Genomic DNA, 13,480 nt, shown 5'->3' with positions numbered 1-13,480 from the left:
ATTGTATTTCATTAAGATGGATAGAAGTGTAGTTTCTTATGTAACATACAAATAGGTTAACAATGGATACCATTGATCACAATGCTCACTGTTATTTTCTTCAGGTATCTCGTTCGTACCCTTGGAGCCTGGTGAGCACCTTGTCCGTGTGAAAAAAGTCCGGGGAAGAAGTTCCCGGTAGTCCTTTTTGCCATTATGGTGGAAGCTGCTGAAGCGCCAAACGCAGTTGGTAAACCTTGTGATAGCAAATTAGATATTCCTGAGCTGAAAACCCCGGATGATCTACCAAAAGTAAAGTCAACATTAAAGAGGCCTGGATCCAATGTTGAAGAACCAATCAAATTGAAGGTCTTATCGGACAACACTATCAGTGCTTCTTTCGTTCCTAAATCTCCCGGAGAGCATCTGATCTCAGTCAAGAAAGATAACCGCCACCTGACCGGAAGTCCTTTCCCAATTATGGTTACTGCTGATGAGCCCGTGAACAGAGTTGGAAAGCCAGTTGGAGTAGGTCTCGAAGAGATACCAGCTGAAGATTTGCCCCGTCTTGAGGCCGGGTTACAAAGACCTGGCTCCGAGGTCGAGGAGCCTGTCAGAATAAAACAAAATTCGGACGATACGTTGTCGGCTCAGTTCATCCCCCACGAGGAAGGAGTTCATAAACTTCATATAAGAAAAGACAAAAAGCCGCTTCCCGAAAGTCCTTATTTGATCAACGTTCTAGGAAAGGATGCAGTTGAAGAGGTGAGTGATTGGGGTGTTTAATTATATCAGAAGCGTCACTTCCGGAAAAATGGCGTGCTTTTGATTGGCTCAGAAACATTTTTGCCGGTCCATTACTTTCCCAGCGGTCTAATACACGTAATTCTACAATTAAATGTAAACAAACTTCGTAAATTAAACAGCGAAGGAAAAAACTCGGAAAGTGAGTTTTTACTATCCAGACGACACCATTCCAAACGATTTATTTTTTACTGACAAAAACTAGAGAAATAAAAGCCAACGTATACAAAATTGCCAGAGCAAGCAAGGAAAGAAAGCTTTGTTTCAGGTGAAATAATGCCATCTAATAAACCTTTTATTAACCTCGCTTTCTCGGTCTTCAACGTGAAATATAGGACTTTTTTCTTTTTTTGCACAAATATCGCGCTACGGGCTCGGTCTATACAAAAAAAAACTTCGGTGCGATATTTCTCCGTAAAAACCTCGCGCTCTGTAAATAATTGCTTGTTCATCTTCTAATTATTGCAGACGTAACACCTGCAGCTTTTAACGTAAACTGCTATGTACGTGCATTCAATTGAGCAAACATATGTCTTCTAGGTCCATCCCGTGGGTCGTACGTGTGATGTAGGTCTAGATGTTCCAAGTATCAATCCTGCAGAAGATTTCGACAAGTTAACTGCAACATTACAAAGACCGTCGAGCACCAAGGAAGAACCCGTCACTTTAGAATTGAATCCCGACAACTCCATGGGTACGTTGCATTATTGTTTCTTACGTTTATGTCATTGGTCGTGTTTGTTTCTGTGGCAAGTACACCGTCTCCTCTTTAGCCCACTTCTCGGTTACAACTTTCAGGGTTTCCTGTTTTCAAGATGTACACCATTGATCATTTAAGTCGTTTCGTATAGTTTTTGTTTCATTCAAACAATTTCAGCACCGTTCAAATATTTATGTCATGCAAATAGCATCCTCAGCGATACGCGTACATCTGTGTTGAATTATGCATACATGAATAATTATATCTTATTTGTCTTGATTAAACTTGTGATACATCCTTCACTCATTGATCAACTCACGTCAAATCTACTTAAACTGCGTCTTTTTCCTCTTCAAACTTTCCTCGTCCATTCACTCATCTTTCTCTTGACTAATAACGGCCCTGCGCAATCGATTTGACGATGATCCCCCAACGATGATTTTACTAACAATTTGTCAACAAACCATAAGCTAGCATTTATTTTTGTGATTCTCAATCAAGTTTCGTCGGTCTTCGCGGGTTTGTATTTGATTTATGATCTACTAACATGTAATTTTGCTGTGATTGGATATTATAAGTGGCAATTGTAACAAATTGTCAATAATCTTTGCTACTAACCGCTTCTGCAACGCATTACGTTTTAGTTTAATATGTGAAATAGTTCAGCCATAACTGATTGTAAATTTACTAACATGTTGTACATTGTAGTTAGACTGATCTAACTTGTAACCAACCAATTGTAACCAATAACGTTAAGTAACATTCGTGTGGTATATGTAATTTATGCAAATCATGTGAAATCAACTAATCCATCCCGAAATGATCAACCTTTTGGATCTACTTATCCTACTCAATCAATCGATGGATTCATTCGTCATCCATCGTCATTCGTGAAAAAAGGTTTGCATCATCACCATAACCCTATTTATCCTGACTTATCAACACATCAGGTGTGACGTTTGTTCCAAAGAGCCTGGTACTCACTGGTTGCACGTGCGCAAGTCGGGCAAGGAAATTCCCGAAAGTCCATTTCCTATCAAAGTTGAGCCAGCGAAACCAAAGGATGTGGTTGGTAGTCCATGTGATGTGCCAGTTGATGTTGAGAACGTGAAACCGGAAGATCTTCCAAAACTCACTGCCACGTTGAAGAGGCCTGGATCCAAGACCGAAGAGCCTGTCGAGCCCAAAATTACTTCGGATGGTAACCTAAGTGTGTCGTTCATTCCCAAGTCCCCAGGCGAACATTTGATCACGGTAAAGAAACGAAACAAATCCATACCAGGTAGTCCATTCTCAGTCATGGTGACAGCTTCTGAACCCGCATGCGACATCGGTAAACCATCCAGCGTTCCTCTCGAAAATGTACCATCTAAAGATCTACCTAAATTAGACGCTGGCTTACTACGGCCAGGCTCAAAAATCGAGGAACCAATCACAATCAAGAAGACATCGGATGACAATCTCTACGCTCCATTTATTCCTCATGAAGAAGGACCGCACCAAATAAACGTTCGCAAGAACGGAAAACCCGTTCCTGACAGTCCCTATACTGTAGACGTTCCACCTAAAGATGAAAAAATCCCCGTGGATGAAGTATACCCGGTAGAAAGACCATGTGATGTTGCGTTGGACGTTCCAAGTGTTAACGTGCCGAAAGACTTCAAAAAGTTAACTGGAGCGTTACAAAGACCGAATAGCACAGTGAAGGAGCCTCTCAACTTGGAAATGAATCCAGACGATTCATTGGGTAAGATTTCGTTGCTAAAGACGAGTAAGTTATGCGAGTTTTTAAACTAAGCTAGATGTAAGTATGCACTGTAATTATATAACGACTTCGCTAACGTATGTTAGATAAATTATTTTCACCAGAAGGATAGATGTGACTTGTGCATGAGTTCGAGCACTCTAAATTTACATTTGCTTTGTTGTTTCCTCAAAGCGATGAGGGGTTTATTTCGTTTCAATTGCAGTTCATTTTGCACTAAATTAGCCAAGTGCATTAGTTTGCACATTGATGAGGTCATCTTAAATATAACACCGTAAATTGATATCTTGCTGTATATATTCTGAGGTCAGTCTTTTCTTGGCTGATAAACCATCCTCAGGTTCATAGAGTTTGCACTAAATAGATACACGTATAATTGAGAATTCTGCCCTGTATATTTCTAAGTGCACCATTGATATGCTTCGTTAAAAACTTTCTGTTATGCGACGTTCAAATTTTTCTGGGAGCTAACGGTATTGTTTCAAAGACATGATCTCGTCCACTGTATTTTTTCACCATTATAAATATCACAGCACCTTCCTCCGTAATGCTGCACACCTGCACCTTTTGAACTCTCAACTCACTGTAAATATCTACACACTCGCAATTGTCCATTGGTTGTACGTGTCTTCGTGTGCTGTTCACGTTTGACATCCCATTTAATCTCAACGTAATCGTTATAAACCTAGCATTTCTATTGTTAGGTGTCACATTCGTCCCGAAGGAACCGGGCGAGCATTTCATACACGTAAAGAAGTCTGGAAAAGATCTGCCAGAAAGTCCATTTTCCGTGATGGTTGAGCCTGAACAGCCTGAGTATGCGGCTGGTGCACCATGTGATGTGCCACTTGATGTAGGTGATCTCAAACCTGATGATCTACCGAAACTCACAGCCACGCTTAAAAGGCCTGGATCGAATACCGAAGAACCTGTAAAGCCTAAAATATTGTCGGATGGTAACCTTAGTGTATCATTTGTTCCCAAGTCTCCTGGTGAACATTTAATCACAGTCAAGAAACGTAACCGTCCCGTACCAGGTAGTCCGTTCTCCGTCATGGTAACAGCACCTGAACCAGTCTGTGAAATTGGTAAACCATCTAATGCTCCATTAGAAAACATCCCATCCAAAGATCTTCCAAAACTGGACGCTGGTCTATTGCGACCTGGCTCCACAAAGGAGGAACCAGTTCCGGTTAAAAAGACCTCCGATGATAATCTTTATGTTCCATTTATTCCTCACGAAGCTGGACCTCATAAAATCAATGTAAGAAAGGACGGTAAACCAGTCCCTGATAGTCCATTCATGGTGGACGTCCCTCCAGTTAAGTCTGAAGAAATTCCTGTTGAAGAGGTGTATCCCCTAAATACACCGTGTGATCTAGGCATGGACATTCCTAGCGTTAAACAGCCTGAAGACTTTAAGAAACTAACTGGAACGCTACAAAGACCTGGTAGTAAGAAAGAGGAACCAGTTGAACTAGTCCTAAATCCTGACAGCACCATAGGTAAGATTATTTCGAACATTGCTTTACGGAAATTTGATCCGAAATCTTGTTTGATATTTTGAAAGGGGGGCTTTAGAAAATTAGCAAAGCCAGCCTGAAGTTGTTAGTATTGCTATATAGAAGGAGAGTCATTGCATACCTCCGTAGCAAATGAATTTCTGCTGCTTTTCGTGTAGCATGAACACATTATTCACAATGTTAGCAAAGGTTTTGGCGGCTTCAGAATGTCTGTCAATAAATGAATTGTTTAGCAAAAAACTTTATAAGAAAGAATGTGTTTGGGGCAAATACCAACAAACTTTGATATACATAAAGTGCTTTTGAAACGAAAATTTTGCGAACTGAGTAATACTTTTATTGAAGAGGTATTTCAATATGACAATGGACTTTCTAAGCCAGTTTACGCATATCACTTTTAATTCTTGAGATAATGAGGTTCTTGCTTTGTCCGATTTATCGAACTTGTGACGTCACATTGCATAACGAGAACTAAAATTATTAGGTATATTTACTGATACTTCACAAGGACAGAGTTCCCTTCATTGTAACGTGTTAATGGTAAAAGATGTTGCCTACTGGTATCAACCTAAAGTTGTCAGGAAACTGAAGAGTATTTGAAACATTGTGCGAGCTCATTATGCAATATAACGAAACAAGTTGTATAATTTGGAAAAAACAAAACTTCAAAATCACGAGAATAAAAAGAGATGTGCATTTACTGTTTTAGAAAGTACACTGTCATTTCAAAAATTCTGGTCATTGCAAGCATAATTTAATATACAAAATTTTCGTTTCGTAGGCACTTTAATGACACTCTCGACCTTGTCTTAATTGTTTATTGCTTTCCTTATTTTAGGTGTGACATTTGTTCCTAAATCACCTGGAGAACACTTGATTCGCATTAAGAAGTCTGGTAAAGAGATTCCTGAAAGTCCTATATCTGTGATGATTGAACCTGTTGAACCTGAGAAAGCCGTTGGTGCTCCATGTGATGTACCCTTAGATGTTGATGGATTAAATCTTCCTGAAGATTTACCAAAGTTGACTGCAACTCTAAAGAGACCTGGATCCAATGTTGAGGAGCCTGTCGAACCTAAAGCAACGTCAGATGGCAACCTTAGTGTTTCATTTGTTCCCAAGTCTCCTGGTGAACATTTAATCACGGTCAAGAAACGTAATCGTCCCGTAACAGGTAGTCCATTCTCCGTCATGGTAACAGCGCCAGAGCCAGCATGCGAAATTGGAAAACCATCTAATGCTCCTCTAGAAAATATCCCATCCAAAGATCTTCCAAAACTGGACGCTGGTCTATTGCGACCTGGCTCCACGAAGGAGGAACCAGTTCCGGTTAAAAAGACCTCCGATGATAATCTTTATGTTCCATTTATTCCTCACGAAGCTGGACCTCATAAAATCAATGTAAGAAAGGATGGTAAACCAGTCCCTGATAGTCCATTCATGGTAGACGTCCCTCCAGTTAAGTCTGAAGAAATTCCTGTTGAAGAGGTGTATCCGTTGAACACACCATGTGATCTTGGCATGGACATTCCTAGCGTTAAAGAGCCTGAAGACTTTAAGAAACTAACTGGAACGTTACAAAGACCTGGTAGTAAGAAAGAGGAACCAGTTGAACTAGTCCTAAATCCTGACAACACCATAGGTATGTTTATTATAATATTGCGTTACAGAAATTTGATCGTAAATCTTGTTTGATATTTTGAAATGTAGGTTTTAGACGATTTGGAAAACCAGCCAGCAGTTTTAGTCATGCTCTTTATGAGCAGTGTCGTTGTTTTCTTCCTAAGCAAGTGAATTTCGGCTTGTTTTTCTCTTAGCATGAGCACATTAGCATAATATTACCAGAAACTTGGGCTGGCTTTACACTTTTTATTGATCACATGTTTAGCAAATAATTCTATCAAAGAGAATATCTTTTGGCAAATACAAGAGAACTTTGATGTACTGTATAATGTTTTCAAACTTGCCTTAATGGTTTATTTTTCTTCTTTTCTCAGGTGTGACATTTGTTCCTAAATCACCTGGAGAACACTTGATTCGCATTAAGAAGTCTGGTAAAGAGATTCCTGAAAGTCCTATATCTGTGATGATTGAACCTGTTGAACCTGAGAAAGCAGTTGGTGCTCCGTGTGATGTACCCTTAGATGTTGATGGATTAAATCTTCCTGAAGATTTACCGAAGTTAACTGCAACTCTAAAGAGACCTGGATCCAATGTTGAGGAGCCTGTCGAGCCTAAAGCAACGTCAGATGGCAACCTTAGTGTTTCATTTGTTCCCAAGTCTCCTGGTGAACATTTAATCACGGTCAAGAAGCGTAACCGTCCCGTACCAGGTAGTCCGTTCTCCGTCATGGTAACAGCACCTGAACCCCCTTGTGAAATTGGCAAACCATCTAATGCTCCTCTAGAAAATATCCCATCCAAAGATCTTCCAAAACTGGACGCTGGTCTATTGCGACCTGGCTCCACAAAGGAGGAACCAGTTCCGGTTAAAAAGACCTCCGATGATAATCTTTATGTTCCATTTATTCCTCACGAAGCTGGACCTCATAAAATCAATGTAAGAAAGGATGGTAAACCAGTCCCTGATAGTCCATTCATGGTAGACGTCCCTCCAGTTAAGTCTGAAGAAATTCCTGTTGAAGAGGTGTATCCGTTGAACACACCATGTGATCTTGGCATGGACATTCCTAGCGTTAAAGAGCCTGAAGACTTTAAGAAACTAACTGGAACGCTACAAAGACCTGGTAGTAAGAGAGAGGAACCAGTTGAACTAGTCCTAAATCCCGACAGCACCATAGGTATGACAAATTTTTGCACTTGAATTAATTGAAAACCAATGTTCAGCCCTTCTAAAATTCAAAATAATCATTGCTGGAGTTTCAATCGAATATTTTTTCGTCTGTCTTTCTTAGGTGTGACATTTGTTCCTAAATCACCTGGAGAACACTTGATTCGCATTAAGAAGTCTGGTAAAGAGATTCCTGAAAGTCCTATATCTGTGATGATTGAACCTGTTGAACCTGAGAAAGCCGTTGGTGCTCCATGTGATGTACCCTTAGATGTTGATGGATTAAATCTTCCTGAAGATTTACCAAAGTTGACTGCAACTCTAAAGAGACCTGGATCCAATGTTGAGGAGCCTGTCGAACCTAAAGCAACGTCAGATGGCAACCTTAGTGTTTCATTTGTTCCCAAGTCTCCTGGTGAACATTTAATCACGGTCAAGAAACGTAACCGTCCCGTAACAGGTAGTCCATTCTCCGTCATGGTAACAGCGCCAGAGCCAGCATGCGAAATTGGAAAACCATCTAATGCTCCTCTAGAAAATATCCCATCCAAAGATCTTCCAAAACTGGACGCTGGTCTATTGCGACCTGGCTCCACGAAGGAGGAACCAGTTCCGGTTAAAAAGACCTCCGATGATAATCTTTATGTTCCATTTATTCCTCACGAAGCTGGACCTCATAAAATCAATGTAAGAAAGGATGGTAAACCAGTCCCTGATAGTCCATTCATGGTGGACGTCCCTCCAGTTAAGTCTGAAGAAATTCCTGTTGAAGAGGTGTATCCGTTGAACACACCATGTGATCTTGGCATGGACATTCCTAGCGTTAAAGAGCCTGAAGACTTTAAGAAACTAACTGGAACGCTACAAAGACCTGGTAGTAAGAAAGAGGAACCAGTTGAACTAGTCCTAAATCCTGACAACACCATAGGTATGTTTATTATAATATTGCGTTACAGAAATTTGATCGTAAATCTTGTTTGGTACTTTGAAATGTGGGTTTTAGACAATTTGGAAAACCAGCCAGCAGTTTTAGTCATGCTCTTTATGAGCATTGTCGTTGTTTTCTTCCTAAGCAAGTGAATTTCGGCTTGTTTTTCTCTTATGAAACATTTGCATAATATTACCAGGAACTTGGCCTGGCTTTACACTTTTTGTTGATAAAATGTTTAGTAAGCAACTCTATCAAAGAGAATATCTTTTGGCAAATACAAGCGAACTTTGATGTACTATATAATGTTTTCAACCTTGCCTTAATGGTTTATTTTTCTTCTTTTCTTAGGTGTGACATTTGTTCCTAAATCACCTGGAGAACACTTGATTCGCATTAAGAAGTCTGGTAAAGAGATTCCTGAAAGTCCTATATCTGTGATGATTGAACCTGTTGAACCTGAGAAAGCAGTTGGTGCTCCGTGTGATGTACCCTTAGATGTTGATGGATTAAATCTTCCTGAAGATTTACCGAAGTTAACTGCAACTCTAAAGAGACCTGGATCCAATGTTGAGGAGCCTGTCGAACCTAAAGCAACGTCAGATGGCAACCTTAATGTTTCATTTGTTCCCAAGTCTCCTGGTGAACATTTAATCACAGTCAAGAAACGTAACCGTCCCGTACCAGGTAGTCCATTCTCCGTCATGGTAACAGCACCTCAACCCCCTTGTGAAATTGGCAAACCATCTAATGCTCCTCTAGAAAATATCCCATCCAAAGATCTTCCAAAACTGGACGCTGGTCTATTGCGACCTGGCTCCACAAAGGAGGAACCAGTTCCGGTTAAAAAGACCTCCGATGATAATCTTTATGTTCCATTTATTCCTCACGAAGCTGGACCTCATAAAATCAATGTAAGAAAGGGCGGAAGGCCTGTTCCAGATAGTCCATACATTGTGGATGTACCTGAAAAGGTTTCGAAAAAGCCTCCAGTCGAAGAACTTCATCCTGTCGGTAAAGCATGTGATTTTGGTCTCGATATACCTGGAGTAAATATTCCTGGTGATTTCAAGAAACTAAGTGCGACATTGCAGCGTCCAAGCAGCAAGAAAGAAGAACCATTAAATCTGGAGCTTAATCCCGATAACACCTTGGGTAACATACTAGTTCGCTCTCCTACAATTTTCCTCAAATTTCTTCAAGTGATTTTGTCAACGTTATTTAACGGAAATAATCAAATGCAAATCCCAATGATCATCGTCAATGATTAATCGTCAATGTTTGCAAATATTTATCACATAATGAACTATCGAATCATCGAATCACTAACGCTTCTTCTTTGATTTATCGTGCCAATATTAACGTGTTCAGTTTGTTTTTAGCATGCTGTTTTCATTTTTATATTTGTCCAATAGGGATATCATTCGTTCCAACGGAGCCTGGAAAGCATCTTGTTCACGTGAAAAAATCGGGAGAGGAAGTTCCCGGCAGTCCTTTCGAAGTAATGGTAGAAGCTGCTGAAGCAGTGAACGCTGTCGGTAGACCGTGTGACTGCCATTTGGATATACCTGGTTTGAATTTGCCCGCAGATCTTAGTAAACTAAAATCAACCTTGAAACGGCCTGACTCTGATACAGAAGAGCCAATCAAATTAAAGGTACTCTCCGACAACACTCTTAGTGCGTCGTTTGTGCCCAGATCCCCAGGAGAGCATTTGATAAGCGTGAAGAAGTTCAACCGACACTTAAGCGGAAGTCCATTCAGGTGAGGGAAAATATTGATATTGTTAATAAAATTATCCTATTGTATTCTGAGAGTCAAACTACAATCGTAAATTTACTTAAAAATTTCCGAAAACTTTTGTCATATCGATTAATGAAAGCGTTTTCATTGGCAGATCACTTTTCATTTAATTATATATGCCGCTGAAGCTACTTTCTATTTTGTTCTAGTGTCATGGTAAGTGCCCCGGATGCTGCTAGCCAGTCTGTCGGTCGACCGTGTGGAGTTGGTCTAGAGATACCTGGTTTAAAACTTCCTGAAGACTTCGACCTTCTGACAGGTGTTTTGAAACGCCCCGGAAGCACTGTGGAAGAGCCGTTGAAGCTCATTCTCAACTCAGATAACACGCTCAGTGTATCGTTTATACCAAAAGAAACGGGGGAGCATTTTGTAAGCGTGTTTAAGAACAAACGTCACGTGAGTGGGAGCCCGTTTTCAGTGATGGTAAGCGGTCCCGGGCCCGCCAATGCATCTAAAGTAAAGGCCTACGGTCCAGGTTTGTATGTACGCTGCTTGAAACTTTTGCCTTTCAAAGGAAGTTTTCCAGATTTGTGTTAAACGTTTTCGACTGTTATTTCTTCATATTTTCTTTTATATTTTACATGTGCCTTGTAATTTTGTTTGCTGTTCAAATAACACCTAAACGAAATTATTTTACTCAAAAAGTTTTCATTTTGAATGTTTATTATGATATTGATATGCATTTTCTCGCAATTGATCCAACATGTAGCACTAACGACGACTTCTGTCACAGGTTTGAAATCCGGAGTGGTTGACGAGAAATCGGAATTCACCGTGAATACTCGTGATGCCGGATACGGAGGATTGGGCTTGTCCATCGAAGGACCTTCAAAGGCAAATATCAATTGCGTGGATAATGGGGATGGCACGTGTGCTGTGGACTTTGTTCCTACAGAGCCTGGTGATTACACCATTCACGTACGTTTTGCCGATGAAGAAATTCCCGGAAGCCCATTTTCGTGCAAGGTAGCTCCAAAGGGCAGCAAGCGTCCTGTTGTTGACGAAGGGATTACGAGGGAGATGGTTGATGGTGTGGAGAGTGCACCTGCGCAGAGAACCTCTCAGCTTCTGGATGATCTAATTTCCTTTAGTCCTCAAGAACCGCACGACTTTGATCTGGACCTTGCGGGTTACGATCTGAAAAACTTGAAAGCAACTGTGGAAACACCAAGTGGGAAAACTGAACCGGCCGAAATTGTCGAAACTGAAAACGATACTTACACCATTCGCTTTGTAACAAAAGAAGGTGGAATATACAAGGTTTGTGAAAAGATATTCTCTAGTTGTTTGTAAATTTATTGTAGTAAATAGTTTGTTACACTTGCAAAAATACTAGATGAAAAAATGTTTGTGCTCAAGTCAAGAGGAGACTTGCCATCGAAGCACATTTCATGCTCTTATGATCACTGTTCAATTTTCCTAGATCTATGTGAAGAATCGCGGTCGAGATATACCTGGAAGTCCTTTCCGAGTAAAGGTGGAAGCACCGAAATGGGGTGGCGCAAGTAAGTGCTCAGCTGCGGGGCCTGGTCTTGAACGTGGCGTTGTGAACCAACCGGCAAACTTCACCGTCTGGACACGTGACGCTGGCCCAGGAGGCCTGGCGGTTGCAATCGAAGGTCCAGCCAAAACGGAAATTAATTGTAAAGATAATGGAGACGGCTCGTGCAGCATCACTTACGTTCCAACTGAACCTGGCGAGTATGCCGTGCATGTCCGATTTGCTGACGAAAATATCCCGGGTGCACCGTTCAATGTCTTTGTAACAGCGGAAGAAGACGAGCGTTTCCGAGATTTGAGTGTTTCCGACATGTTGGAGAGTGGAATTATAGTTGGTCAACCTGCTTCTTTCTCTGTTCAAACAAACGGCCCAGTTGGTAAAGTCACCGCTTCTGTTATTGCACCTTCCGGTACCGAGTCCCCAGCGACCGTTTCAGATCGTGGTAATGGTAGCTACGCGATAAGATTTGTCCCCAAGGAGGTCGGCATTCATTTTATCAATGTTCGATTCGATGGTGTGCATATTCCCGGTTCTCCGTTCAAGGTTAAAGTTGGTGGAGGTGAAAGTTACCCCAGTAAGGTAAAGGCATACGGTCCCGGATTGGAAGGTGGTGTTGCCGGCGAAGAAACCTACTTCACTGTTGATGCTTTACGAGCTGGCACCGGAGCATTGTCGCTGTCGGTTGATGGACCTGCAAAGGTACGAATGAATTGTACGGAAAACCCCGATGGAACGTACAAAGTAACGTATCATCCAGTTATTGCCGGCGAGTATAAAATTGTCATCAAGTTCGCCGATCAAAACATCCCGAAGAGTCCTTACAATGTTACAATATCAAGCGACGGTTCCTCTGCATTTGCCGAAAAGTGTAAGCCGGTCGGATCCGGATTGCATCGTGCCGTTATCGGTGAGCCAAATGCGTTCACAGTCAACTGTAGTGATGCAGGTCGAGGGTCTTTGATGGTCGGCGTAGAGGGACCAGCTATTCCTGCTAAAGAAATCAAGATTAAGCACACTGGTGGAAAAGTTTATGCCGTTAACTATACCTTAGAGGAACCCGGAGAATATGTTTTGAAAGTGTTGTGGGGTGAAAAGCACATCCCTGGCTCGCCATTCCATGTAACTGTATAATGACGCGGTTGAGTAATTGTGTTTGGATCATGTCTTACATGAAGTGAATATGTAGTTTTTCATATAATTTTGCCAAATGTCAAATTTTGCAATGTCGACTGAATTATTTCTAATTCTACTCAATCATAAATACCATTTCAATACTAAATGAATTTTGGAGTGACGATTGGAGTGTAGGTACTATTATAGTTTTGTATTTTCTCTCTTGGCTAAGAGTTTTGGCTTTTTGATATAGGATGATTTTTTGTAATAATTAATAGGTGCGCAGGTCTTTAATAGATTAGCTAGTCCTTTGTTTTCTATAAAATTTGTATTGAAAGTGTTTTTTGAATAGCGAAAATATTAAAAGTAAAGTTTGTTTAATTTGTCGTTCCGTTTCTAGTCTCGTTTTCGATACAGTGTTTTCAATACTGTTTTTGAATCCTCAATTTACATGCAACGCAAGACGGAATACTGGATCTAGCTCAATTCGTTTGTTTTTTTGTTATTTTCATGTCGGCATCACAAGGCTGATGAAATACTTTTCCATACTGATTGCTTTGCAAGCAAAATAGC

General features: G+C 40.8%; 1 protein-coding gene across 1 annotated transcript in view; it reads left to right on the top strand.

Moving 5' to 3' along the window:
* The window catches only part of LOC124435183 (filamin-A-like), a 31,980-nt gene extending 18,692 nt beyond the window's left edge, over positions 1-13,288 (top strand). The window contains 13 exon segments of the mRNA XM_046985130.1: positions 105-156; positions 158-185; positions 187-744; positions 1,324-1,477; positions 3,953-4,753; positions 5,610-6,413; positions 6,769-7,572; positions 7,687-8,490; positions 8,842-9,645; positions 9,906-10,254; positions 10,443-10,768; positions 11,027-11,553; positions 11,717-13,288. Of these exon segments, the coding sequence (XP_046841086.1) occupies positions 105-156; positions 158-185; positions 187-744; positions 1,324-1,477; positions 3,953-4,753; positions 5,610-6,413; positions 6,769-7,572; positions 7,687-8,490; positions 8,842-9,645; positions 9,906-10,254; positions 10,443-10,768; positions 11,027-11,553; positions 11,717-12,925 (7,220 nt within the window). The 3' untranslated portion in view covers positions 12,926-13,288.
* Positions 13,289-13,480: the final 192 nt, after the last annotated feature.

The sequence above is a fragment of the Xenia sp. Carnegie-2017 genome, unplaced genomic scaffold (assembly GCF_021976095.1).
Source record: "Xenia sp. Carnegie-2017 unplaced genomic scaffold, XeniaSp_v1 HiC_scaffold_14, whole genome shotgun sequence".
Classification (NCBI taxonomy): Eukaryota; Metazoa; Cnidaria; class Anthozoa; order Malacalcyonacea; family Xeniidae; genus Xenia; species Xenia sp. Carnegie-2017.
Note: the sequence above shows the minus strand (reverse complement) of the source record. Positions and strands in the feature narration are given on the sequence as shown.